General features: G+C 37.7%; 1 protein-coding gene across 13 annotated transcripts in view; it reads left to right on the forward strand.

The window, feature by feature from the left end:
- tacc2 (transforming acidic coiled-coil containing protein 2) overlaps positions 1–25,059 on the forward strand; it is a 62,767-nt gene that overhangs the window by 24,190 nt on the left and 13,518 nt on the right. For 10 of the 13 annotated variants that reach the window (XM_023327401.1, XM_023327404.1, XM_023327402.1 and 7 more), the window contains 7 exons: positions 4,918–5,193; positions 19,042–19,148; positions 20,295–21,714; positions 21,839–21,874; positions 23,538–23,595; positions 23,686–23,893; positions 24,317–24,366. In XM_023327401.1, coding sequence (XP_023183169.1) covers positions 4,918–5,193; positions 19,042–19,148; positions 20,295–21,714; positions 21,839–21,874; positions 23,538–23,595; positions 23,686–23,893; positions 24,317–24,366 — 2,155 coding nt within the window. The remainder of the gene's footprint in view (positions 1–4,917; positions 5,194–19,041; positions 19,149–20,294; positions 21,715–21,838; positions 21,875–23,537; positions 23,596–23,685; positions 23,894–24,316; positions 24,367–25,059) is intronic. The other 3 variants (XM_023327395.1, XM_023327405.1, XM_023327399.1) reach the window with 2 other exon arrangements.

The following is a 25,059-nucleotide window of genomic DNA, read 5'->3' on the forward strand; positions in this document are numbered from 1 at the left end:
AAAGTTGCATTACCAAATAAAACAGTTGACTGGAGTTTTACTTCTAAAACTAGCTGTGGCGCTTCAGGTTTAGAATTACACCCCTTGAACATTTCATCACATTACAATCACAAATTTTGTGCAAACACAAATCTAAAAAGTGTGATGTGCTTCACCATTCACTGCGATTACAGCTTCCTTTGGGATTAGTCGTCTCCAGTTTTACACATCAAGGGACTGAAGTTTATTCCTCTTCTTCACCGTCAGATTTGACTGGGAGCAGTTGGCACAGCGTTTCAACTGGATTTAGGTCTAGACTTTGACTAGACCAGACTAACAGATGTTTAGGATCATTGTCCTGATGCAAGTTGATACTGACCCCATTCAAGTCTATTCTAGCCTCTAACAGGTTTTCTTGTCTCTGCTGAAAAAAAGCCTCGCCACAGCATGATGTTGCCACCACCATATTTAACAGCAGAGATGTGCTAAAAATTGATTCACATAAGAATTATGATTCTCATTTACTACTATTCAGAATCAATTTAAAATGTCTGACGTGGTGAGGAAATATATACATTTTTTACAGTTGTTGACTAAAAGACCACTGAAAATGAAACTCCTCTTTGGACAAGACTGTCTGCAGAATGGTGTGGTGCTCGCTCCTTGATCAATTTATTAAAAGCAAGACAGAAGATTTCTGGCAGGGAGTTATTACATCCATGCATGCATTAATATTTAAAATTTAATAAATGTGAAAAAGACACTTTAATGTCTCCCTTAGTCACTCTGCCTTGCAAACCAGAATGGAGTAGATCATGAGAATGCTTTGCACACCTATAGACTAAATCAGAATTCATTACGAATAATCATTTTGAATCAAACATTAATTTTGAGTGAAATTGTGCATTGTGTGTTAATGGTGGTTTGCAGGTTTGGTTTTCCTCCACACAATGCTTGTTGTTTCTTGGCCCTCCTGGACATTTCACTTCTGAGACTTGATCTTGCATTAACGAAAGACAATGGATCATGACTTATTTTGTAAAGATCAAATTTATGAAGTTCACAATTAACAGATGTCTTGTTGATCTCTGCAGCTCCTCCAGATTTACAATGGACCTTTTTGGTTGCATGTCTGATTAAAAGCTGGTGATATTGATTTCTAATCTGTCCCTCCATTTGGTTGCTCTAGATTTTAACTAGTGATATCAGGGTAAAGGCACCTGATTACAAATACATGTGTTGTTTTTATTTGTAAAATACTTTTAAAACACATGTGTTCTTTATCTTCCACTTCAAAATTGGGCTCTGCTTTTTTTGTTGTGCTGTTCTGTCACATAAACTGCCAGTAAAATCTGTTGACATTTGTGATTGTAATAGGACAAAACATTTAAAAAACATTCAAGGGGTATATATACTTTTGCAAAGAACTGAATATCCAATCCACTGTTATATCTAAAAGGGTTTCTGAGTATTTAGTCTATTATATAATCATGTCATATTTTACACACTACTAAAATATCCAGTTATTTTATCTTGTTTTCCCAAAATATATAATTATATTTAGTTGAAGCCCTACAATGATAGAGTTGGACTTTTTATTTAGTATTGGTAATTCATATGTGACCAATTCATGGTATTTGTGTAATTCTCTGACGCCTGAGTAAATTACTTCTTTTGTGTTTCTGAAATTCATAAAACTAAATTTAAATTTGCTGCAATCTTTTAAATATGTCCCTTAAAGTGAGATGCAAAACTGTTTACCATTAGTACTGAAATGTTTTCCTTGCCTTGTCACATCTGAATCTGGATCTTTGCAAACTTCAAAAGGATTTCTCAACATCACAAAGCAGGCATGAGTTACGTATCCAGTTAGAGATCTTAACCATCACAGCAGACCACTTTTCTGCCGACTAGTTTTTGGTTTTGCTTGTAAATAAACAAAGGTTTCATATGAATACATCTGAGCATTAGGCGAAAACTTTACATTAATATATCAAGTAAAAATCAGATGATCGATTGCAGAGCTTTGAGGTACACCAGCATTAATATCCACCCACTGAGATAATTTTTATCTGTGTGAAAGAAAAATGGCCCTGACTATACCACCACTGTTTGCTTTGATATTTTCTAGAAAAAAAAAATAAATAAAAATTGTACAAAATTTGGATCCTACTGGAAGAATTTTGATGGGTTTAAAATCACTAATAAGTGCCTTCAGCAGATTTAGAAACTGTGAGTAATAACTGGAGTTTTCTAGGAAGTTAGAAATTGCCCCGCTTTAACTGAGCAGTTAATTACATGACTTGGACTAATCAGGTACCTCCTTATGAGTTTAAAAACTCTAGGTCTGTTACTATTGAAGACCTAAGAGAAGAAATAGAAATGAGTATTTTTTAAATATGATACATCAAATGTAAAATAGGAGCATAACTCTTTGGAGAGCAGAATGACTGAATATGTTGGTTTTCTGGAGGTTTTGAACAGAATCAGTAAAGTATTGAATCCATTCAAGAGAAGTTGGGTGTGTTGAAACCCACTCTTTAATGTAAATAGACTGGTTGCCCTGGTGATTGTAGATTTATTTGCTTTGCATGACTGGATAAATTATTGTCTGCAACTTATTCTGACATTTAAAATATAATGGCAGTAGAAAGTAGGGTAAAGTACAAATTTGCCAAACAATAGATGTTTTCTTTAGGCATTTTTATGTAAACATTATGAGCTGGCTGTTGGCTACAGAAAGAATGATATGGTCCAATCTTTACAGCAATTTAAAAACTCTTTTTTTTCTTCTGGTAAACTGCAGCTGGTTTCATTTAAAACTCTGGCATAAAACACCTGGACGCTTAAACCCAGATGTTTCCAGTAGATTACTTTGGTACTAGCAACCAAAAAGACCAGAAATCCTTTCAAAGCACAGTCAAATGTGTTTATTAACATTCATTAATGAACAATAAGATTGTATAATTATTCATTAAAATGGCTCTTAGAATTTAATAGTGTGTTACGCAGCTCCCAGATGAATTTATGGCAGTAAGAATATATCGGGCAGCTTGCAGGGATAATGCCACGAGATTGAATTTGTCCCACTTGAAACAGCTCATATGCTCTAATTTGTTATATTTATCCTGCTGCCACTATGTGCTCATCATATCTGTGGGCACTGCTAAATTAGAAATCATCAGCTGTTACATTGAGTAGGTCAGCTGATGCTGAACTTACATAAAATTAAACCTAATCAGAGCTTATTCCACAACTTTTCAGCATCATACTTGTGAATTCACAAGTACTAATTCAGTTTATTCAGAGGATTCAATTAAGTTCCAGATTTAGAGAATCCAGTTCAATCAGACACAATCCAATACTATAGTGAGATTCAAATTTGATTGCATAAAAACTAATTCTGCTGATCATAAAATGCCAGTTGGTAAAAGGAAGTTCATGTAAGGAAGCTCAGTTCTTGACTTCAGGTGATTGAATTCCCAGCGGTTTCTCAGCCCAAGCAAGCATGTGGCAACAGTGGAAAAAAAGAACGTTTTGTGCACAGAAAAACATAAGAGAAACACTAAATCAGGAGTACTTTCTATGGCAAAGAAAAACAATAAGAGTAGTCAAAGTTATTCAACCCAACTTCATAATCAATAGCTCCTTTCAGAAAAGCGACACCGAAATACAGACTCGCTGAGTCAGGGGTAAAGAAAAATATCAATGGCAGCAATAGCTTAAAGTAAAGCCCATTTTGTAAGAAACATGTAAACACAGAAGCACTAGGTCAGGACTATTTTGTATTGCAGAAACAAACAATAAATAAAAAATAAACAAATCTAGGAGAATACTTTAAATTATATGTCTTAGCAGCTCCTTTTAGGAAGAGAAAAGCCTAAAATCGAAGGGCTTGCTTTACGTTTTACAGCAAAGAACAGCATAACATAAAGCTCAAAGCAGCAACAGCTCTATCAGTGGGTTTATAAGACACAGCTGAGCACAGAAGCACTGAGTCAGTACTACCGTAAATTGAACAGCAAAACAAAGATGGTATGCAAAATTAACTGCAGCAATAGCTTTGTCTGTAACTCTCTTTTGGAAAGAGTCACAACTGTACACAGAAGCATTGAGCCGGGAGTACTTTCCTAAAAAAAAATAAAGCACTCAAAATTAATGGTAGAATTAATGACAAAATGCTTAGACATACAGGCAAGTTACTTATGAACCTTTCTGATGAGGAAGTTTGAGTACGGATGCATATTGGAAGAGAAAAAAATGACTCAAATTAATAGAATAGAACACCCACAAACCTCCACGAAGATAAGACGGACTGGAGAATTAAGGCTTTTTTGTTAGCTTCCCATTGCAGTTCGTATGTCTACATTTTTATTTCTTGCATTTTTAATGTGTTTTAATTGTAAAACCTGAAAATAAAGGAAGATTTCCTATTGAAAGTATAACATGTTTTGGTAGGAACATCTAAAAAGAACATGTCTGCTTACATTTGGCTGAATTTGTGCTTTTGATAATCAAGGTATTTTGAGGTTCTAGTTGTCAGAAGAGTCTGCAGGGCTATTTCTGAAGCCAAACAGGAGGCATTCCCCAAGTGCAGAACAGCTGCATGGGTGTCCAAGGCAATGCCTGTCAGATTACAGAGCCTACCCACTTGGGATAAGGCCAAAACAGATCAGGTCTAAATCCACTCCACCAGGAGGCCATTGATGACAGAGCCTGCACCATAAGGCTAAACAGGCTAAGTCTCTGAAACAGTAGACTGTCATGTCTGGGCAAGTAATGAGGCAAGCTGAAGATTGAGTTTCAAACAGGAAGACTTGCTGTCGTCTTCTGTTTTTAGTCAAGTCTGCTTCATACGTCATTTGAACAGGAACATGACAAAGGATGTAGTTTGTTTTTTGGTTACCTGCTGATGTTTTGCCTTCCCTCCCTTTGCAGCCTCTCCCTTGCTGAGCAGACAGAGAGCTGCCAACCTGTCCCCACTTCTCCCACTCCTGCCCCCAACGATCACAGCACTACTCACCTGCCTGCCATCCCCCCTCACCTCCACAAAACCTCAGCACTCGCCCCTCTCACATCTTTGGAGACACTTCCACCAACCCCACCTGCATCCCCCTGTCTTCCTCCTGCTGCCCCTGTAGACTCCTATACACTTCCTGCTGAACCCTGTGAGGACCTTTACCCTGTGTCTGCACCCTGCCGGGTTCTGTTAAGGTACGGTACACACCATTGCCTGTAAACATCTCCATGTTTAAGCAATTTTATCATTTAGCTTTAAAATTCGGCATTGACAAATGCAATGCAACTTAATTTGGACCTCGGAATTTGTTCCAAAGCCAAAAACCCTTAAATTTCAGCATAATAGCTCTGGTGAAATGATACCATTAAATTGACATCTGGCATACTTACTCAACTTGTAGATCCTGATCTTGCAATTCTTTAACAGGGAGCTTTTTGAAATACTCCTCCAGCAAGGCTTCTTTGCATAACTCAAAGAAATAAATTTCAGATGTGAAGCTCATCTTATGTGCATGTTTACATGATAAGTATGCAGCTGAACTGGTATTTTGTCTTAGAATAAGCTCCTAAAATAGGAGGAGGAAGAAATATCTAAAAACATATCTATCCAGTAGTTTACAAAGTAAGTACATATTTCACAGTAGATATTTCAAAATGCAAATGTTTTATTGAAAATCACCCCTATTTTTAAATGTATGAGTTTATTTTAGTACAAAAGTTCTTTGTGAAATTATTCCCATACACTACAAATACTTTTATTAATTTTGATACATTGCAACCACAATCCTAAGTGCATTTTATCTGGTGTACTGACTGCAAATGCACACTACAATTATTATTTTTTTGAATAAGACTTTGTTCCTATGTAATTATCCTCCTATTTTAAATCTATGCACTACTTTATGTTGATTTGTTTCATAACATCCCAATAGAACTAATCTAATTGTTGTTGTTATGTGGCAAAATGACAAAAATGGCAAGGTGTACTCATAATTTTGTAAGGCAATGTTTTTGTTCTATTCAAACATAAAGCAGCATCAGGTTTTCATATAAACCTATATGCCCTGTCATCAACTGGGCTTGTTATCCCACTTATAAAATGACAGCATGACACTGCTATGCACGCTGACCACAAAGTGAAATCAAACTTGATTTTTTAAATTTAACATAGCAACTGATACTTACATGTACTCTTTATAACTACTGTGTTTTTATATGTGCAATCATAGGTGGACAAATCTCCTGTGCGTTTTTTTTAATATCTGGAACACAGTCATGTACTTTTTATGAAACTCTTACTAAATTATAGCCACAATATATAAAGTGTGAATAGTTCACATTGTTTAACCCACACCCTTCTTCTGCAGCCCCTCTTGGCTTTGCATTTTATTGCATAAAGTTTTATTTGGAAGGAATGACTCAGCCACTTCTATGGTGTAAAGATTTTTGCAACCACCAGAGGGTGTTTTTTTTCAAACTGTGCAGAGGAATGCTTAAGTGCTCACATGTTTGCATGACTGAACACAGGGGGACAAATCAGTGCTGATGCATTTCATGATACATAGATCTCTGTGATTTAGACAAGAAGCTTCTAAAATGCAGAAGTTTATTTGACCTTGATTTTACCAAAAGAGAGGACTCTCTTTCTCAAGGGAGTCCTAGTCAGGTACATATTTATTTGAAGCAGCTGTGTGAATATTTAGCTTTATGAAAACAAGCCATGCTTAGTGAGGAGCAGAAGGATAAAAAATCCCAGTGAGGCATAATGTTATATTAATTACAGTCTCTGAGTGACCTGTTTGAGTACAGTGAAGAGGAACGTTTGAAAAATTTTTATATTTGACTCCACAGATTTTCATTTTTGACCAAAGATATGTATGATTATGGCAGAGCATGTGTGGACCTACGACTTCAGTTTTAGGTAATTTTCTTCACTGGTTTGTTTTTTTTTAGGTTGAAAAAAATCTTTCTTTATTTTAATGGTCTTAATTAATAAGAAATTATCACATCTTTCTGTGACTTTTATTTTGCGGCAGTAAATCTGTTGGTTTTTCTCTGTCCTTAGTGGCTAAAAGTTAATGTATGCAGTGAAACTTTAGTTTCTTCTCAAACTACTCCCACCTCTTAATTTTCAGCAATTACGACCATTACATTTTCTAGTAGTGTCTTCTAAATTTTGAGACAAAAGGTCAAACTGAAGGTAATTTAAGATGTGTTTTTAAAATTTTCATGCTTGACACAGAAAACCTTCTACTTATTTTGCTTGTGACTGTTATTGGGGCCTGCCATGCAAAGCAATGGCAGGAACCTATTGCTATTCTCCCAAGAAAAGTTTCTTTATTATTATTATTCTTTATTTTTCATCCGTAACCGTTAATGCGGCTCATACCGCTGCGTGCACACCTACAAAAGAGGTATCAAAACGTGCAGAAAATTCACGCCATTCCAGCTATTACTTTTGGTGGGATTCGGGATTAACATGGCGACATAATTCGCAAAAAACTACGAAAAAAACCCCATTATAACTCAATGGGAAAAATCCTAGAAATACCCTATTTTTGAGGATTTGCTGTGTCGTCACAAATTCACCTAGAAATGCCATTCAAATTTCATTTTGTAGATACGTCTGTGATCTCTTCGAAAGTGAAGACGGCTCGTCGATACCAGTTATGGTTTGTCCACAATTTGCCTCTAAGCGACCCAAAGTTTCTCATTTTTGCTCATATTAGAGTGACAGCCGACCTCGGTTCATATCTGGGCACAACATTTCTTTCTCTCATCACTGTAAATGCTCTGAGTGAGGTACAGATATGAATCTCGGGACTATCGCAGAAGACACATTGAACTGTCATACGCTTAAAACGCTTTTCGAATATGTATTACGGTTCCCGAACAAGAAGGATTTGTTTCCAATGCTTTTTTTCAGTAAAGTGTGTTTGCTCAAACACACTTGTGTGTTTGAGAGCTCACAGCTCAGAGCTCACACCTGCTGAGACCATTATTTGCCATAGCAACGGAACTCAAGAGGCTATTGGCTGCTGGTTAGGACTACGAATACGCATCGTTGTAGTTCTATCTATCCTCAGTTGAAACAGATCAGGACTGAGAACTGGCCTTTACAACTACTTGCTGCTTTGGGCTGTATATAACTGATTTAACTCAGTAACTGTTACACATGGGATTAGTTTTACACTTTAAAATTAAGCATATTGAAAATTTCACAATAAAAGCCCTGAATATTTTTACATGACGTAATTGCTCTTTTTTGGCTTTATTTGACTTTTTCATCCAAAGCACTGTTACACATGGTATTAGTTTGGCCCTTTAAAATGAAGCTTAACAAAAATTTCAAAATAAAAGCCTTGAATATTTTTACATCAGCTACTTGTGTTTTGAGCATTATATAACTATTTTAACCGAAGGACTATTACGCATGGGATTAGTTTGGCCCTTTGAAATGAAGCATCCTGCAAATTTCAAAATAAAAGCCTTGAATATTTTTACATGACGTAATTGCTCTTTTTGGCTTTATTTGACTTTTTCATCCAAAGCACTGTTACACATGGTATTAGTTTGGCCCTTTGAAATGAATATTAACAAAAATTTCAAAATTAAAGCCTTGAATATTTTTACATCATGTAATTGCTCTTTTTGGCTTTATTTGACTTTTTCATCCAAAGCACTGTTACACGTGGTATTAGTTTGGCCCTTTGAAATGAAGCTTAACAAAAGTTTCAAAATAAAAGCCTTGAATATTTTTACATGACGTAATTGCTCTTTTTGGCTTTATTTGACTTTTTCATCCAAAGCACTCTTACACGTGGTATTAGTTCAGAACTTTAAAATGAAGCATACTGAAAATTTCAAAATAAAAGCCTTGAATATTTTACATGAAGTAATTGCTCTTTTTGGCCGTATATGACTTTTTCATCCAAAGCAATGTTACACATGGGATTAGTTCGGAACTTTAAAATGGAGCATAATAATAATTTCAAAATAAAAGCCTTGAATATTTTTACATCAGGTAATTGCTGTTTTTGGCTTTATTTGACGTTTTCATCCAAAGCACTGTTACACATGGGATTACTTTGGAACTTTAAAATGGAGAATAATAATAATTTCAAAATAAAAGCCTTGAATATTTTTACATCAGGTAATTGCTGTTTTTGGCTTTATATGACTTTTCATCCAAAGCACTGTTACACATGGGATTAGTTTGGAACTTTAAAATGGAGCATAATAATAATTTCAAAATAAAAGCCTTGAATATTTTTACATCAGGTAATTGCTCTTTTTGGCTTTATTTGACTTTTTCATCCAAAGCACTGTTACACGTGGTATTAGTTTGGCCCTTTGAAATGAAGCATTCTGAAAATTTCAAAATAAAAGCCTTGAATAATTTTACATGACGTAATTGCTCTTTTTGGCTTTATTTGACTTTTTCATCCAAAGCACTGTTACACGTGGTATTAGTTTGGCCCTTTGAAATGAAGCATACTGAAAATTTCAAAATAAAAGCCTTGAATATTTTTACATCAGCTACTTGTGTTTTGAGCATTATATAACTATTTTAACCCAAGGACTATTACGCATGGGATTAGTTTGGCCCTTTGAAATGAAGGTTAACAAAACTTCCAAATAAAAGCCTCGACAACATTTTAAATCGTACCGAACGGTGCACGTCCGCCTCGCTTAACGTTCTTGCGGTTCTCCGCGTGCCACTGATCACGTCGCGGCGTCCTTTGGCGTCGACGCCGATTTGTGGCGCGACGACGCCGGGCCCATGCCCGACGGGCGCGCCTTGGCAGGCCCCGGCTAAATTTCTTCCGAAATTTTCTAGTTTTTCATCGTTATCTTCTGCTGCAGCAAAACAGCGGTATGTTTCTTTCCTATGGATAATATTTTTAAAACCTATTTAGTGGTGTGTTTTTTAAAATAATGCTGAAAATAAAAAAAAACAGAGTACTAAAGTATGGATTTCCACTGCAGCGTTTCACCTAATTAAAAAAGTTTGTAGCTGTAAGCTACTTAAGAAAAAGCTGTCAATGACATCACAAGAAGCACAATAATCGATTAAATCACCTGGCATTGGTAAACAATATGTGGGATGAGAGATTTTTATCGGTTTTTCACCTAGGCTGTTAACTGACATTAATTCACGTTTCACTCAGATCTGCCCTGGTCCTCTTCACAAGCCACTTTTATATTTCTTATTGGTACACACAGTAAAAGTAGTCTGATCAGTTGCTATATGTCTTAAGTGATGTCACTTAAGGCATAAAGTGACATCACTTAAGTTCAGCTTTAACAATTGACCAATTTTGCCAGTTTTGTTGGGCATTACATGGTAAACGCAGTGTATTTGTATACTGCTTTATCAAATCAGAGGACTCCGAAGCACTTCACACCCTGTTCAGTTATTCACATGCTGATTGAGAGAAGGCTGACAGAAGCAAGGCTGCCGTACAATCGCCACAAATACGTAGAGGGACAGAGTGGGGGTTTGAACCGGCAAACTGCCGGTAACAAGGCGAACTTCTACCTCCTGAGTCGTCGTCACCCCATCAAAACATCTGTGCAGATTAATATGAGCTGGCTTAATTTTCCCCCAAGAGCTTTTTTGGTCAAGGCATTTCAAAAAGGACTGAGACCAGAATGTTTACACAGTCTCAGGTGGAGAGAAATTTCTCTGTTAAGATGACAACATCAGAACAGTGTTGCATACAGTCTGCCTGGTTCATAAAGCCTAAAGCTGCCAGAGTGGTAGGGTGCAGTGCTCATACTGAAGTGGCTGGTTTGTTGGTAGCCTAATGTGGCTTGCAAATTGACTTCAAAACTAAGCTTGAAATTTATTTAGAATTCTGAAATGAAAATTATCTAAAAAACCCCCATAAACAAGAATTCAGCTGGTTCTTTGAAAACAGTGTAACGAATGATAGATGTGAGGTAGATGCTGACAACTTTGGTTGTTTAACTAGCACGACTGGTCATGGCAGAAGGAACATCCCATGAGTGGAGAATGAAGGTTGCCACGGAAGGTTACTTCCATTTGCCCTAAAGGACAAAATGTTTTTTGTGGAGTTTTATGTATTGCGCTGGAGTCTGAAACAGGATATAAAAATGGATATTGAGTTGAATCTTTCATAGCCCAGTTATAAATCTTTCAGGAAACCCTGTCACAGCCGTTTTTTCCTGTGCATGAGTAGGCTGAACTCTATTTCTTTCTGCTCTGCAGCTGAAACTGAGGGGCAAAGCTCAACTGTAAAAGAACAGCCTTTTCATTCAATACTGAACCTACTGGAACAGATATTGGACAGACTTCTTTGTCCTAAATACATCTTTGAGCTTCTGTGGGGGTGGGCGGTCTAAAGGGAAACGATAATCAATGATTTTTCTTTTAGCTGGGTCTGTGCTTTGACTTTCGTACTTGGCTACAATTGAATGGGTTTCTTTGAATTGTATATCATCAACCATCAAGCCAGTTTAAGAATAAAACCTCAGCATGCTTTGCAAGTTCATTCATCAAGTAATGAATGAACTTGATGTTTACACCTGGGTTTGTGTTCCAGGTTGTGCGGATCAAACCTGGAACAATTATTTTTGCCCTGACAGACACAGGTATTACACCTGAAACCTCTGTACAGAAAGTTGGAGCTTCTGCCAGCTCAAGTTATCCTAGAGAGCCAGAATCCCCGTACTTTCCCATGGGGGCACAATAGATTTATTCTTCTCAAGTTGCTTAGCCTCATTTCCCTCTTTGTAGCTGAAATCAGTTGGGAATTTGACGAAACTGATCCTGCCCCCTATCCAAAGCCCACAGGACACATTCTTTGCATCTGTCATAGAGATGACTTAAGAAACCACTCCTTGATCGCTTTGGTTAGTGAGAGAAAACCAGGGCTTCAACAAAGAGACAGAAAAAATCAGATATGAAAATATTTATTAACATCCCTATAATGATGTGTAAAATGCATTTGAATTAACTTTATTTGCAGCAGCATTATCTCACTCTAAAAAATTTGAAAAATCCAATCCACGACTTGATTTTTACTTTTTTACTCATTGTTGAAAAATAAAGAAAGCGATCTTTGAAAGTCCCTTTAGGGAGGGCAGGAACTAAAGTTTATTTTAGCCAAAGAGCCACAAGGCTGAATGAAGACCCAGTTATATCAAAACAACACAAAAAAAATGGTAGCCTGGAAAACTACCATCAAAAAATATAAACATGTGGATTTTGCTTAATTCAACTGTGATAAATGTGCCTTTTCAGATGTGACTAAAGTTGATTCTTTATATAAAAAACCCCCACTGCAGTTGAGTTGGAGTTGAAACAAAAGGACATCTGGAAAAAGGATCACAGCATTTAAAGTACGGTTGAGAATCTGTGATGCTGTGGGACCGTTTGTTTTTTTTTTGTCTGGGAAAAATGGTAAAGTGCACGGCATCATGAACCTTTGTAAATACCAAAATTCAACAGATTTTAAATAAAGTCTGTTGGATTTGGTCTTTCAGCAATGTAATGCTAGGTTGTAATGTAATTGCTAGGTTGTGTAAAGAGGAATTCACACAAAACTTATTTCTATATACATGACTGTACTTTGTAAAAATGGTAGAAAACTATTGGCAGAATGAGGTACAGCAGATTTAACTAGTTATTTTAATGACAAATTTTACTATTGTAGATTTAAATTACTCACTATGTAAACTTATTCAAATGGAAAGTTTTATCTTTCTTAATTTTTAAAAGTGACATTAGCCGGCCACCATCAAAGGTTAATTTATTGTAAGGCTTTTTGCACATTTTTACTAGGTCTCTAATTTTTTAATAAGATGTGCATCAAACTAAAAGTAGGAAACTGACATCTGTAACTTCAGATTTTACAGTGTCTGTCTCTCCCAACACATTATTGCATTCTGTAGTTGGAAACAAATGCAGTTGTATTTTAAAGTTTTTTTCTTGTGAAGAACTGCTGCTAGCATTATAGACATATAGAAAGCAAAAACTCTGAGACTCTGGTTTCATGCACTCTATTGTTTACCTCAGGCATCTCCCTGGTTGGCTAGACTGTATTGGATCCTTCCATTGTGTGAAAAAGAGGGAACGACAAGTAGGTATTTTTTCTGTACAGGTCGTAGGCTGATGGAGTGAATATCTGGCACCATGATAGCGATTTAGTGAGATATGTTAACTCAGATGTCTGGGATGGTGGAAAAGAGAAACTGAGAGCGAAGGAGAAAAAGACACTTTATCACGGCAGTTTCAGGGTCCATCCATTGTTTGGCTCCCCTGCACAGTTGCATTAGCAGATGAGGGGGGGTAAAGAGCTGCTTGTCTTTTTAAAGGCACAGGAGTCTGGTGTTTGGGGAGAATGAAGGAAAAAAGGGGGAGGAGGCTGTGAGAGCAGCAACACAGCTCAGCGATTTCTGGAGCTGAGCAGAGAAGACGCTCTTCAGTCACATCTAGAACGACAAGAAAGCTGGAATATTTTTTATGCTTTTTTATTTTTAGACTTGATTGAGATTTTTTTTCCCTCTCTGGGTGCTTCATCATTTTGTTTGCATTTGCACCAGATGAGAGGGAGGAATGCTCCCGTAAGTTGAGGAGCAGAGGACAGAGGATGCTGTACATGAAGCGAAGAGCCTCTTAAATCGTCCGCCACCGTTTCGCTCCCTAATGCAAGGAGCCCGCTCTCATCCTCTGCACTGCAGCACGGTGCGCTCGCCTCCTCTGATACAGGCTACCCGCTCTGCAAGCCTACAAGGAGAGGAAGCTTTGGAGGTAGCAGGTGGATGTGGTTGGTGGCTGGGCAGCAGGAGCAGGCAGGGGTGGGGGGCAGGGTGGGCAGAGATAGTCAAGGATGGGAGCCAACGAGTCCATGGAGCAAGGACAGATGCGCTGTCCATCTCAAGAGCACATGTAAGTTTGGAATTATTGACATTTGTGTTTATTGTTCCGATTGGAAGGGACAAAACCACAAAATTGTGTCACAAAGATTGTTTTTTTTGCTGCATAGATGTTCACTATAGCTGCCAGGTGATGCCATTTTCTAGATTAAGACGTTGGAAAAACACTAATCGCTTTTGTTTTTTTTCATTCTGTTTTCTCTAATAATAAACAGTCTTAGCTATTAAAAAACAAGCATTTAAATGCTAGTCTGATTTGATTTTGCGATGTAAATAAGATCACCTAAACACGTGTGGACGCACATGCACTTTCTTCAGCTGCCAATACTGTATAGTAGCTACAGAAAAACCATAACAGTGCTTACAGAGGAGTCCCTGGGAAGCAGAATACAGTGAGTCAGGTGGCACAGGGAGACTGGTGGGGTGATGTTTTTGTTCTGGAAGAAGGAGGACGCTACTGCCGCGCTGGGAGCTGACGTCGGTGACGGTGTTGAAATAGAACACGCTGTGTGGGGGGGTTGGAGGATAACTCAGGAGTGGATCAGTGCTCCACATCTCAGACACTCTGGTGCTCAATGGTGAAGTGAAATGAGGAGAACAGGAAGATGAATCCTTTTTTTCTCCATTAGAAAGAAGAAAAAATATTTGATGGTCTTGCAGTTTCTGTAAGGCTTCTCCCTGCAAATATCAATTTATGCTAATTTGAATTTAATCTTTAAGACTATAATTATTTAAAATTAGTGGGGGGATGCTATAAAAAATTCATACTAGAGGCTTTGGAGTTAAATTACCTTTGCTTATCATATTTTTAATCAAATATCAATATTTGACACAAACTTTGGTTGAAATCTGAATTAAAGCACACTCAACTACCTTCAGGTGCTCGTTGTGATCAAATGTATATCGGCTGTTTTGGATTTTATGAGATCAACACAAAGTTACATTGTTAAAAACCATGGCATGCATTCATTTACCCCCCTCTTTACTCTGATACCCCTAAAATAATCTACTCTAGTAATGAGAAAGCAGCTGTTGGGGGTGGGGGATCATAAAATGTCCAATTTGCTACTAACCACGTGAGAGACAAGGATGTAGTAAATATATTGAGAAAAGGTGCTTTGATTAGATCAGACCAACACAGAATGTTTTGACTAAATAAAAAAAGAAAGAAAAAAAAAACAGTGCGTATCAAAAGTGTTTAGAACAAAACAGTTTATAGTAAGATGGGTGGTACTAAATTCAACCTGAAACAAAACCAGTCAGAGGCTGAAAAATACGTGAGACTCCAGATGTTATTCGACTATAAACCTAGAGCTACAATAAAATTGTTACAATTAAAGCACATCTGTGTTTTAGAACAGCCCAGACACCCTGACTGAGCTTAAGGTATTTTGCATTTTCATTTCAACTATTTCAGTCTGCAGGCATTTTGCAAAGCTGGTAGCTGCAAACCCCAAAGCACTTGGAGCTGCAGTAGAGTACAAGCAGGATAGACTCAGAGGGGATGAATACAAATGCAAGCCACATATTTCAGATTATTTTAAAATTCTTAAAAGTCTTTTATTAAACTTTTATTCAATTTTGCACTGTTTTGTGCCAGCTGACAACATAAACCACTTCAAAAAACATGAACATTTGTGGTTAGCGAAGCATGTTCTAAAACCTACATAGAGACACTGTTCAGACTTCTTGTGTAGTGTGCAGTATGTTTATGAATATTCATTCATCTTATCAGAAAAACACAGGGGCTCCCTCTGCTGGTTTGTTTTCAGCATGTCAACTATACAATTTTGTCCTTGTTCTTTCTTCACACTTCTGTTTTTAATAAAGTTCTAACAATAAATCCTATGGAAAACTCCAGCGATGAATTAGCAAGCTAAGAGAAATATTAAACTACAAAGTAAAAGATGAAGGTGAAGGGAAGCTCATACCTGTCAGGTCTCCCGTTTTTTCTGGGAAACTACCATATTTTACCCCCCTCTTCCACCGTGCTCCTCTCGTAAATACCCCGTAGTGTACCACTCCCCCTCTATTTATAAATCAGTCTGCTTCCATCTTCTTTTAACTTTTAATCACATTTAAAGACTAATTCCATGTTTTATTTGGTTTTATTGCTACTTGTTTTACCCACTGGCTTTCCTCAAGCACTAGAAGCTGTTTAGGCAGACAGCATCAGATGGTGTTGCCGGCAGCAGACATGTCTGGCTGTCTGACAGTCTGTGTGTTTCTGCCTGGCTCTGCAAAGCTTTCTGTCTCCAGGCAGGCTCCTCAGCCTATCAGAGAGGGCTGTGAAATGCTGCTCTCTTTGTTTATATTCACCCCCTCACCCAGACTATTCAGCCATATGCCTTCTGAGTAAAATCTGTTTGCACAGAAGGCAGAAATTTGTGTTTGCCAATTTAATTACCTTCACTAAAATTTACCTGACTTTACAGCATGGAATTTTGTGCATTCAATGTTTCTTTTCCTTCTTGAGGAATATGGAGAGAATAGCATCCATTTCTCTGGTTACCATAGAAATACACTGTTTGCAGTCATATTAATGTTATCTGCTAAACTTAGCTCTGATTTATTCACTAAAAACTCAAACATAACCTTAATTTGAACCTTTGAACCATTTATAGCTAAACTACAATGCAAGTAGTGACCAAACGTTTATGCATAGCGTAACATATTTAGCTATAATATTTAGTAACTGCTAAGTTAAATTATGTAAAAAAAAAAACTACTAAAATAATAGTAATAAGGGGAAAAAATCATTATATAATAATGACGATTATAGCAATAACTATAATAGTAATTTACGTAATGTATTAGCTGTATGTGAAAAGGTACTTAAACAGAGCAGACTATATATCAAGACCATTTTGTTTTTGGCAATTGGACATGAATGATTATTTCTTCCTGTTGCAGTTTTTTGATATGTGTCTGGTGCTTGGGAAAACAGTCCAAAACGCTGAAAGATGTACTGGCATTCACAGAGTGAGCTGGCTTACATTCCCTTAATTAGTTTTTGATGTGTTGTCCTTCAGCCTTCATGTACTGCTCAGCTGGGTCTGACACAAAAGCTAACTTCTGATTAATGCTCTGCTGTTCTTCGACATCTTTTTTTCTCCCCCTGCTCTAACGATGACATGCTTCTATGACTCCATGACTAGGTGTCAGAGAAGCACCTTTTTATGGTGCTTTTTGTTATGTTGATGTTGTCTTGTTGTCTTTATTGGCTCTTTTGTTCTTTTTGATCAATGAACTGTCATTAATTTGATGACATCATCATCATATGTAGGAACAGTTTCAGAATTTAACCCATGATTCTTGTTGTCTAATACTTAAATATCTGAATGAAAATTGTATAAACACTAGACTGTTTGTTTTTCATTGATCAAAAAGAGAGGGACGCAAACAGAGAGAGGGTGAGGGAGAGAGAGAGGCAGAGAGAGAGGAGATCTTTTTCATTCTGCATCCACTACTTGTGTGGTGAGGGGACAGACTGATGGTGGCTGATGACAAAGAGAGAAGCAGAGTAAGCTGACCTAAAGCAGGTAAATCTGAACATCAGGCAGCAAAAGGGGGAAAGAAGATCTTGGAGCATCATCTTTGGAGGAAGAAGTGTTGCTGCACCTGGCTGCCGGTAGCATCGCAGTGCAGACTTCTGGTAGCCATGGCAGTGAGTACGTGGCAGGCTCTGTCTCCTCTGCAGTGGGCCCGATGGGGCTGGGATACGCTTTTGGGAGGGGCAGGAGACGGGAACAGCCCGGGTTCTGATCCGACTCTGGGGCTCCTGCAGCGTCTCTCGTGGGGTTCTCGTCATGATAATTTATTAAAGACTGCCGGGGAGGCAGCCAGACAGAGGTGAGACGGGCTCGGGCTGCATGCCATGAAATGATGCTCTGAACTGATGCGTAGTGGTGTTGTTAATCTGTGAGCTCCACTTCCATTGATTTTCAGTGTTTCTCGCTATATCCTCTAACACAAAGTCTTTGTACCCTGAGATGGATGGAGGTCTATATGTGTGTGTAGTGAAATGTGTCTCTGGTGTGTTGTTATTTCATACCTCTCTGCAGATTTAGCTTTTTTCATTTCTGCCAATAAAGTCCAGCATGATATGAAAACAGGAACGCTTACTATAATTGATGTAATTTATAAACCACATTTATTGGAATATTTCTCAGGTGCTCTTTTTCTATTTAAATATAAAAAACCTCTAATATTTAGTTTTTTAAAATTCAGATTAAGCATCTGTATAACATTGTCTGTTGTAGCATTCGACTGATTAAAGTTATGACAACCTTTTTGTTTTCCAGCATTGGAAATTGTTCTATGCTTATTTTCACAACCTCAGTCCATCATTTGGTGCTGCGTAACGAAGCGTTTTACTCCATTAACTTGAACATCTGGCTGGTGTCTGGACTAGTATTCCTTTTAATTGAAGGACAGTATTTACATGAAAGTTGCATTTTATTAAAGCTTTCTACACCGAGGAGTCCCCCAAGGTCCAGTACTTTATTTACTCAGTGGTTACCATTCAGTCTTTGCATGACATCTCACATGCTGACAATAGTCAATTGTAGTCATGCCATTTCTTTAGACATCCACTGTCTGTCTGATATTGATCTTTATTTAATTTCCAGCAGTCGTCTCAGTGATTGCATAGCATAAATTTCTTTGTAAAAATAATTTTTTATTAGCTTTATGCAATAATCTGTTTTGAAAAAGTACATTCTAGTTTTTAATTAGCTGTAAACCCTAATCCACAAATTTACAATCAGTGGGCCATAAGTTAAATTTTTTTTATAATTGTATAACTGAAATTAATTATTTTTCATTGATATGATCATTTATTAGAATATACTTGTACACTGTGTTCTTGTGCAGCTCAGAAACAATTTTAAAATATTAGTGCTCACATAAAGGCAGCTAATAACCTGATGCCAGAACATCTGCTCAATCTTTTGAGTAACATTTAGGTTCTCTCTGTTTTTGTTTTTAAAAAATTATTTATTCATTCATTCATTCATTTGCATCAATGGTTACTTGGAGAATAAACGGGCCTTTTGCGAAACTCTTAATCTTTCTGATATGGCCTCTGAATATTTTGCAGCCTTATTAATGTCAGGTGTAACTTATGTTTTGTTTTAGGAGCTCAGACTCTGATGGTGCTTTTGAAACTCCTGAATCTACAACTCCAGTGAAAGCTGTTTCTCCTGCTGAACCCCAAAGAGAGCTGCTGGAATCTGATGACAAAGGTACAGTAGGAGATGCTGAGATAGAAGCTCGACTGCTTCAATTGTTGTTATTGAAAAGGTTGTTACATCCTCTAGTGGTGGGAAGCTGAACTGCTCTTCCAAACAGTATAGGTTAAAATCCCTTGAAACCTTCTGGACTGTTTACAGATAGTTAAACTAGAAAATTCATTTTTAATAAAGATAACTGAAGAAAAAGTAAGTATACACATTTTTTAAAGATGACAGCATTTTTTTTAGTGTTTTGTTTGTGTTTTTCCTTCTTAATCTAAAAGGTTTTTATTGATCTTTTTACATGTTATCCCTTGGACCAGATTCTTAGATTGAACAATGGTTCCCAAAACAGAGTATAAAATATAAACCTTATATAAACCTTTAGATGATCACCAATAATACTTACAAATAAAAAAATGCTTTATAGTAGCCTGTATGTGGCACAGTTACTGTAAATAGTGAAAATGTGTATACTGCCTTCATGGTCCTTGACACATTTTATGTCGTTACATAAACTTCAAGGTATGAAGTTTATGCAATTTCAATTTCAATCACAAAATTGATTGTGAAAATCAATTTTAAGTGACTTTCACATTTCTTAAAAAATAATAAATCTCATAAGTGTGCTATGGCTGCTTCACTGGTCAATGCTCTTCCTGTCCAGCCTGTTGGTTTAGTTGGACTGAAATGTCTTTGTAGGTTTGGAGTTGAGCCACACTCTTTCCATTTTTTTAAAAAAAATATTGGATTAATTGAACAGAGAGCTCTGTGATATGCTCAAACTTTGGGATAAAACCTAACTCTGCTAAAGACAACTCCACAACATCACCCCTGACCTGTTTGATGTGTTCCTTGGTCTTCATGATGCTGTTTGTTTTCTAACAAACTTCTGAGATCTTCATAGAACAGCTGCGTTTATACTTAGGTTAAACTGAAGTGAACACTATTGAATAATTAGTCTGTAGTTGAAATGTGGCAAAATGTAAATACTTTTTTAAGGTAGGTTGACCAACCATGCTTTCTTACTCGTACAACCATTTTTTTTCACATAACCAAGAAGATTTAATGTAATGATTCCTGTTTCTCTGTGTGGATGTTACTTGAAGTTATTCTCCTGTATAGCAGGCAGATTAATCTTATTTTAATGTTTTGCAGGTGTTAACGGCTCTGAAGGTGATCTTAGTTTGGACATCACTGCAACCGATGCACCTTATCGGTCCCCATCCATTGCTTTTGATGAGAACAAACCCATTGCTGCAAGCGGGACGTATAACTTCGACTTTGTCGCTGTAGAGCCAACGAGTCACACTCTGACTCGCTCTCTGAGCCTCCAAGGGGGGGAGCTCGATAGCTCCAGTCTGCTGGAAGGATCAGCCTCTGGAGCTTTCCGTCAGCACTCCGAGTCCTTCAGCGTTGGGACCGAGAACACCCCGGGGAAGCTCCGGAGACCTAAGAAAGTCAGTCCGGGATCTGTGAAGAAGAAGCCCTTCCTCAGACAAAACTCCAACCCTGACAGCTCAAAGCCAGCCTCCTCTAGCAGCACCCCTGAAATCACAAAGCGAGCGAAGCCTCGGACGGCTAGCCCTCTCCTGACTCAGGAGGATTTGGAGGTTGGCTCTGCAACTCCCAGTCCCGGAGGCACTCTCAGAAAAACCAGGAAGAGCCGTGTTGAGACTCCGCCTCCTCTCCTAGAGGAAACCAATCAAACCTGCCAAGAGGAGAGCAAAGGGGTCCCTGCCTTACCCTTGTGCCAGGAGGAAGCCCCTCTTGCAGAGAGCGTAGAAGACAAAGACAACTCTCCAATCCCACCCAGTGCCTCATATAAATGGGATCCAGAAAACTTTGAGAACATTAACCCCTTCAGCACTGGAGGTAGCAAAATTACCAATTCTCCTGTTTTGGGTCATAAGGGTCCTGTGTATGGCCCTGCATCTAGTCCTCCTCTGAGCCTCCCTGTCCCTGCCGCAGAACCACATCACCACACTGTCACCGCCCCTCTGGAAGAGCTTTCCACCAATCCCGAGGAGCAACCCATTCTACCCAAGCGTCAGCCGGTAAGGCTGGAGTTTGACTACTCTGAGGAAAGCTGTGAGGTGCCACAGCAGGCCTCTCCTCCATCTAAGAAATTGGGCAAGAAGCCTCCTGGTAAGATGCTGTCCAGAAAACCAAAGCTGGGGCTGAAAAAAGCGGCTCCACAACAGGTGGAGCAGCTGGACAACAACCCCCCTGCAGCCTACAACGGATCGGATGAAATCCCCATTCCTAAAGTGTCGTACCACATTGAACCTGACAAGTGGGATGACCCAAACTTCAATCCATTTTCTTCAAAGAAAAGTATGTCCAACTCCCCCACCTTATCCAGGCCATCATACAGCTTTGACCCAAACAACATTGATGAGTCTACAAACCCTTTTAAATCCTCCAACAAAATGGCCGCCTCGCCTCCCAGGGTGCCTGTCTCTTTCGAAACGTCGTCCAATGACTATGATAACGAAAATGACAATGACAACATCGGGGAACTGGAGGACCAGAACCAAAACAAACCGGCTAAGAAGAAGAAAACTCCCTTAAAATCGTAAGTTCACATGGTCCTCTGAAAGGCTGATGGAAGAGTCCACACTCCTAGTTTGTGTCTGTTATGCCAGTGTCCTCTGTCCGTCTCTCTGTCACCTGTGTTTGTGTATTCTCATGTATCACAGGAAGTCCAGGGGTGTGTCCTCTCTTTGTTGTCTGTTGTAAGTAGAGGGACAACACAGCCATCCTCCCTTTCCAACCCTAAACTCCATCTTAAAAAGCAGCATGTTGTTCCCCATCCTATTAACAGAGATATCATCATCCTTTGGGCCTACTATCTAACTAATGCATTTGAACTTTATAGTCAAAGATGAGGACACATGTTTTTAGTTACCTTTTTCATTCTCTTTATAGCTCTGTGTCAGAAATAAGCTTTATTTATAAAGACAGGAACAGATTTTTTAGCACTCCTGGTGAAGACTTGGAAAAAAAGTTTAATACTTTAATAATTTACTCTGGTAGAATAATCTCACTCTGAAAAATTTAAAAAAGGTTGTTGTTACCTTTTCATCATACTTTTCACAACAAGCTTATATTCACATTGGGTTCCAATAATACAATTTTGGTGCTCAATTACATCCTTATATATTTAGATAGAATAAATGGTGAAACAAATAATTTCACAATCTCTGAAACCTCGAGGTCTGTAGACAGATTTTATCTTTAGTTCTCCAAAATGTCCTGGAAGTGATATTTAATTCACGTCCAGGACGGTGAATGCAGTGAAGGAAGACCAGAGATGAAGATATCCCCAGAAATGAGTCTAACAGTGACACATGAGCATATCAAGAGTTTAATAGAATAGAATAGAATTACTTTATTCATCCCAGCAGGGAAATTATTAAGCAAGGCAGAGAAAGACTCTTGATTGCTTTTACCTGTAAAAATGCTGATCAGGTATGCTTTTATCTAAAAGACAGCACTTAATATGAAACATGTTTTTTTTATGTTCAAGATGTGATGCTAAAATTCCCTCCTCAAACTTCGCTGCATAACCAAGAAGAAATTAAGTTTTTTTCTTTTCATACAAAGTCTCTGCCTTTCAATAACTATTTCACAAACAAAGCCTTAAGAGTTACAATTCTCTCAAATGATAAATATTTTAGTCCTTCAATAAAACAGACGGGGAAAAATCTAGCATCATTTTACTGTGAAAGAACTGGATCTTTTCTAGAAATGTTTAACAGAGCTTGAGCTCCCTCTTGTGTTCATGTTCAGTTATTGCTATGCGAGACTTAATTTATCTCATTACTGTATAGGGAAATTCAATTGTCAAAGCAGCATACAAAAGAACAAAATGCAAGTAAATGACACATGGACAGTAGAATAACATACACAAGAATACAGAATGTGAAAATGTATTAATATAAATACAAAGGTGAGTTAACAAACTAATGATTCAATTAATTATGATAATAGCTTTATCTAATCAGAAATAAAAATAATTCAGAAATGATTAATATATATATGCCTTTAACCACTAATACACATTAACTTTTGTGCCACCATCTACTCAGGGTTATATAATAAGTTTTATTTCTCTGCAGGGGTTTTTGTAATATTTAAAATTAGAATTAATATTAATTATTCATCTTGTCTGAGCTGTAATTCTGACACAGTGAATTCAGTCGTTTCTCATGAAGTAATGTTGTCATCCTTTTATGTGAAGAGAGACGCTTTCCATCCAGAGTACTTGGAATTTCAGCAGTGAACAATATTAAGTTTAAGGCCATAGATGCCGCATCTAACATTGTGTTGTTTTCCAAAGGCTTTGGATTTCCCTGGATTTTAATAATTTATGTTTTATTGTCTTTTTTCCCTCAGTAATACTTTCAGAGTCAAGAGGTCACCAAAGAAATCCCCGTTGTCTGACACATCCCAGGTGTGTTTAATTTGCTCTCTTTTAAGGTTCTTTCTCACTTTTAAAGTTCCAGCTGATTTTAGAGTTTCCCTCTTTGCCATTTTCTTGCAGGATCCCACATCTGCAGATGAATCTTCGTCCCTTCATCAACAGGATGATCACGCCACAGATGAGGAGAAGCTGGCCTCCTCCACTGGTCATAAGTGGGCGGTCCGCCACGAGGTGGACCAAGATTTAAACACTGACCACCAAGACTTCCCACAGCCCTGCGACGTTACGACTTTCGTAAATGAGAACAGTCTCCCTCAGGAGAATCCAGGTTTGGCATTACTGTCTGATTTTTTTTTTGTCTCCTTCAGGCACCTGTTTTCATGCAAGATCAAAGTGTACCACACTCGTACAGCTATTCAGTGAAATTCAAAGCTTTGTTTGGATATATGCTCATGTAAAGCAGCTAGTTACTTTGTTATCCATTCATAGAGCAGTAGTGTATTGACTTTTCTTCTAGTAGTAAAATAAATAAATAAAAGGGCTGGCCCAGTTCTCTACTGCCCTCTGACCACCAAAAGACCCACCTCCTCCCAGAGGCTGTCTGGCTCAACCCATCTGGGTTGTAGATGAAACAGAGAGCAGACAGTGCTGGTTCAGCCTCTGATCACCATCAGACAGACCTAAACATTAGTCACTATTCCACCTTATATTCTGGTTCTAACTCTTGGTTTTGTGTCTTGGTCTGCTTCAGTCCAGGACTATGAAATTGAGTACATGGAGAAGATCGGCTCTTCCTCCCCAGTAAGTATTTGTTTGACATATTGACAGATGTGATTTGTTTTCAGTTTTTATGCATGTTGAGGTTTTCTTGTATGTTGATTGGAGATGCACCAATCAAATTGTTTTGATTCAGATTGTAGCGAACACACGGTCATATTCAATAAATTGGAATATGCGTTTGGATAAGGTACCATTTGAAAATAACTATTTTAATCTGGGATTTAATCATTAAGCCCATAATTCTGCATAATTTTTTTGTTTAAGTCTGATATAATACTCTTACCTGAGTTATGTTTTCATTAACTGCAAGCAGAAAATCATCGAATTTACCAGATATAAAAGCTGAAAAACCATCAGCCTGTGTGTAATTAACTTATAAAATGTAATTTATTTCAATAATTTTCTAATTTATTTAATGCGACTGTAGTTTTTTTCCTTTTAAAGACTGCACATATAAGATATACCAACAGTATTAAGCATATTCTTCTGAATGATCTCTGCCAAGATTTGATTTGGTTTTAATAATCTAAAACAAAAGAAAAAAAAAAATTTTTTATTGGTCTTCAACATCTCATAATAGTGGTTAGCATAGTTAGTATTACACAAACAGCAGCTTCATGTGTATTCCCAGCAGACCTTAAGTCCTTGTCTCTTCTGAGGTTCCCAACATTTCCAAACTTCTCTTCCATTCCAGACAGAAGCGCAAAAAATAGT

Source organism: Xiphophorus maculatus, chromosome 22 (genome assembly GCF_002775205.1).
Source record: "Xiphophorus maculatus strain JP 163 A chromosome 22, X_maculatus-5.0-male, whole genome shotgun sequence".
Taxonomy (NCBI): Eukaryota; Metazoa; Chordata; class Actinopteri; order Cyprinodontiformes; family Poeciliidae; genus Xiphophorus; species Xiphophorus maculatus.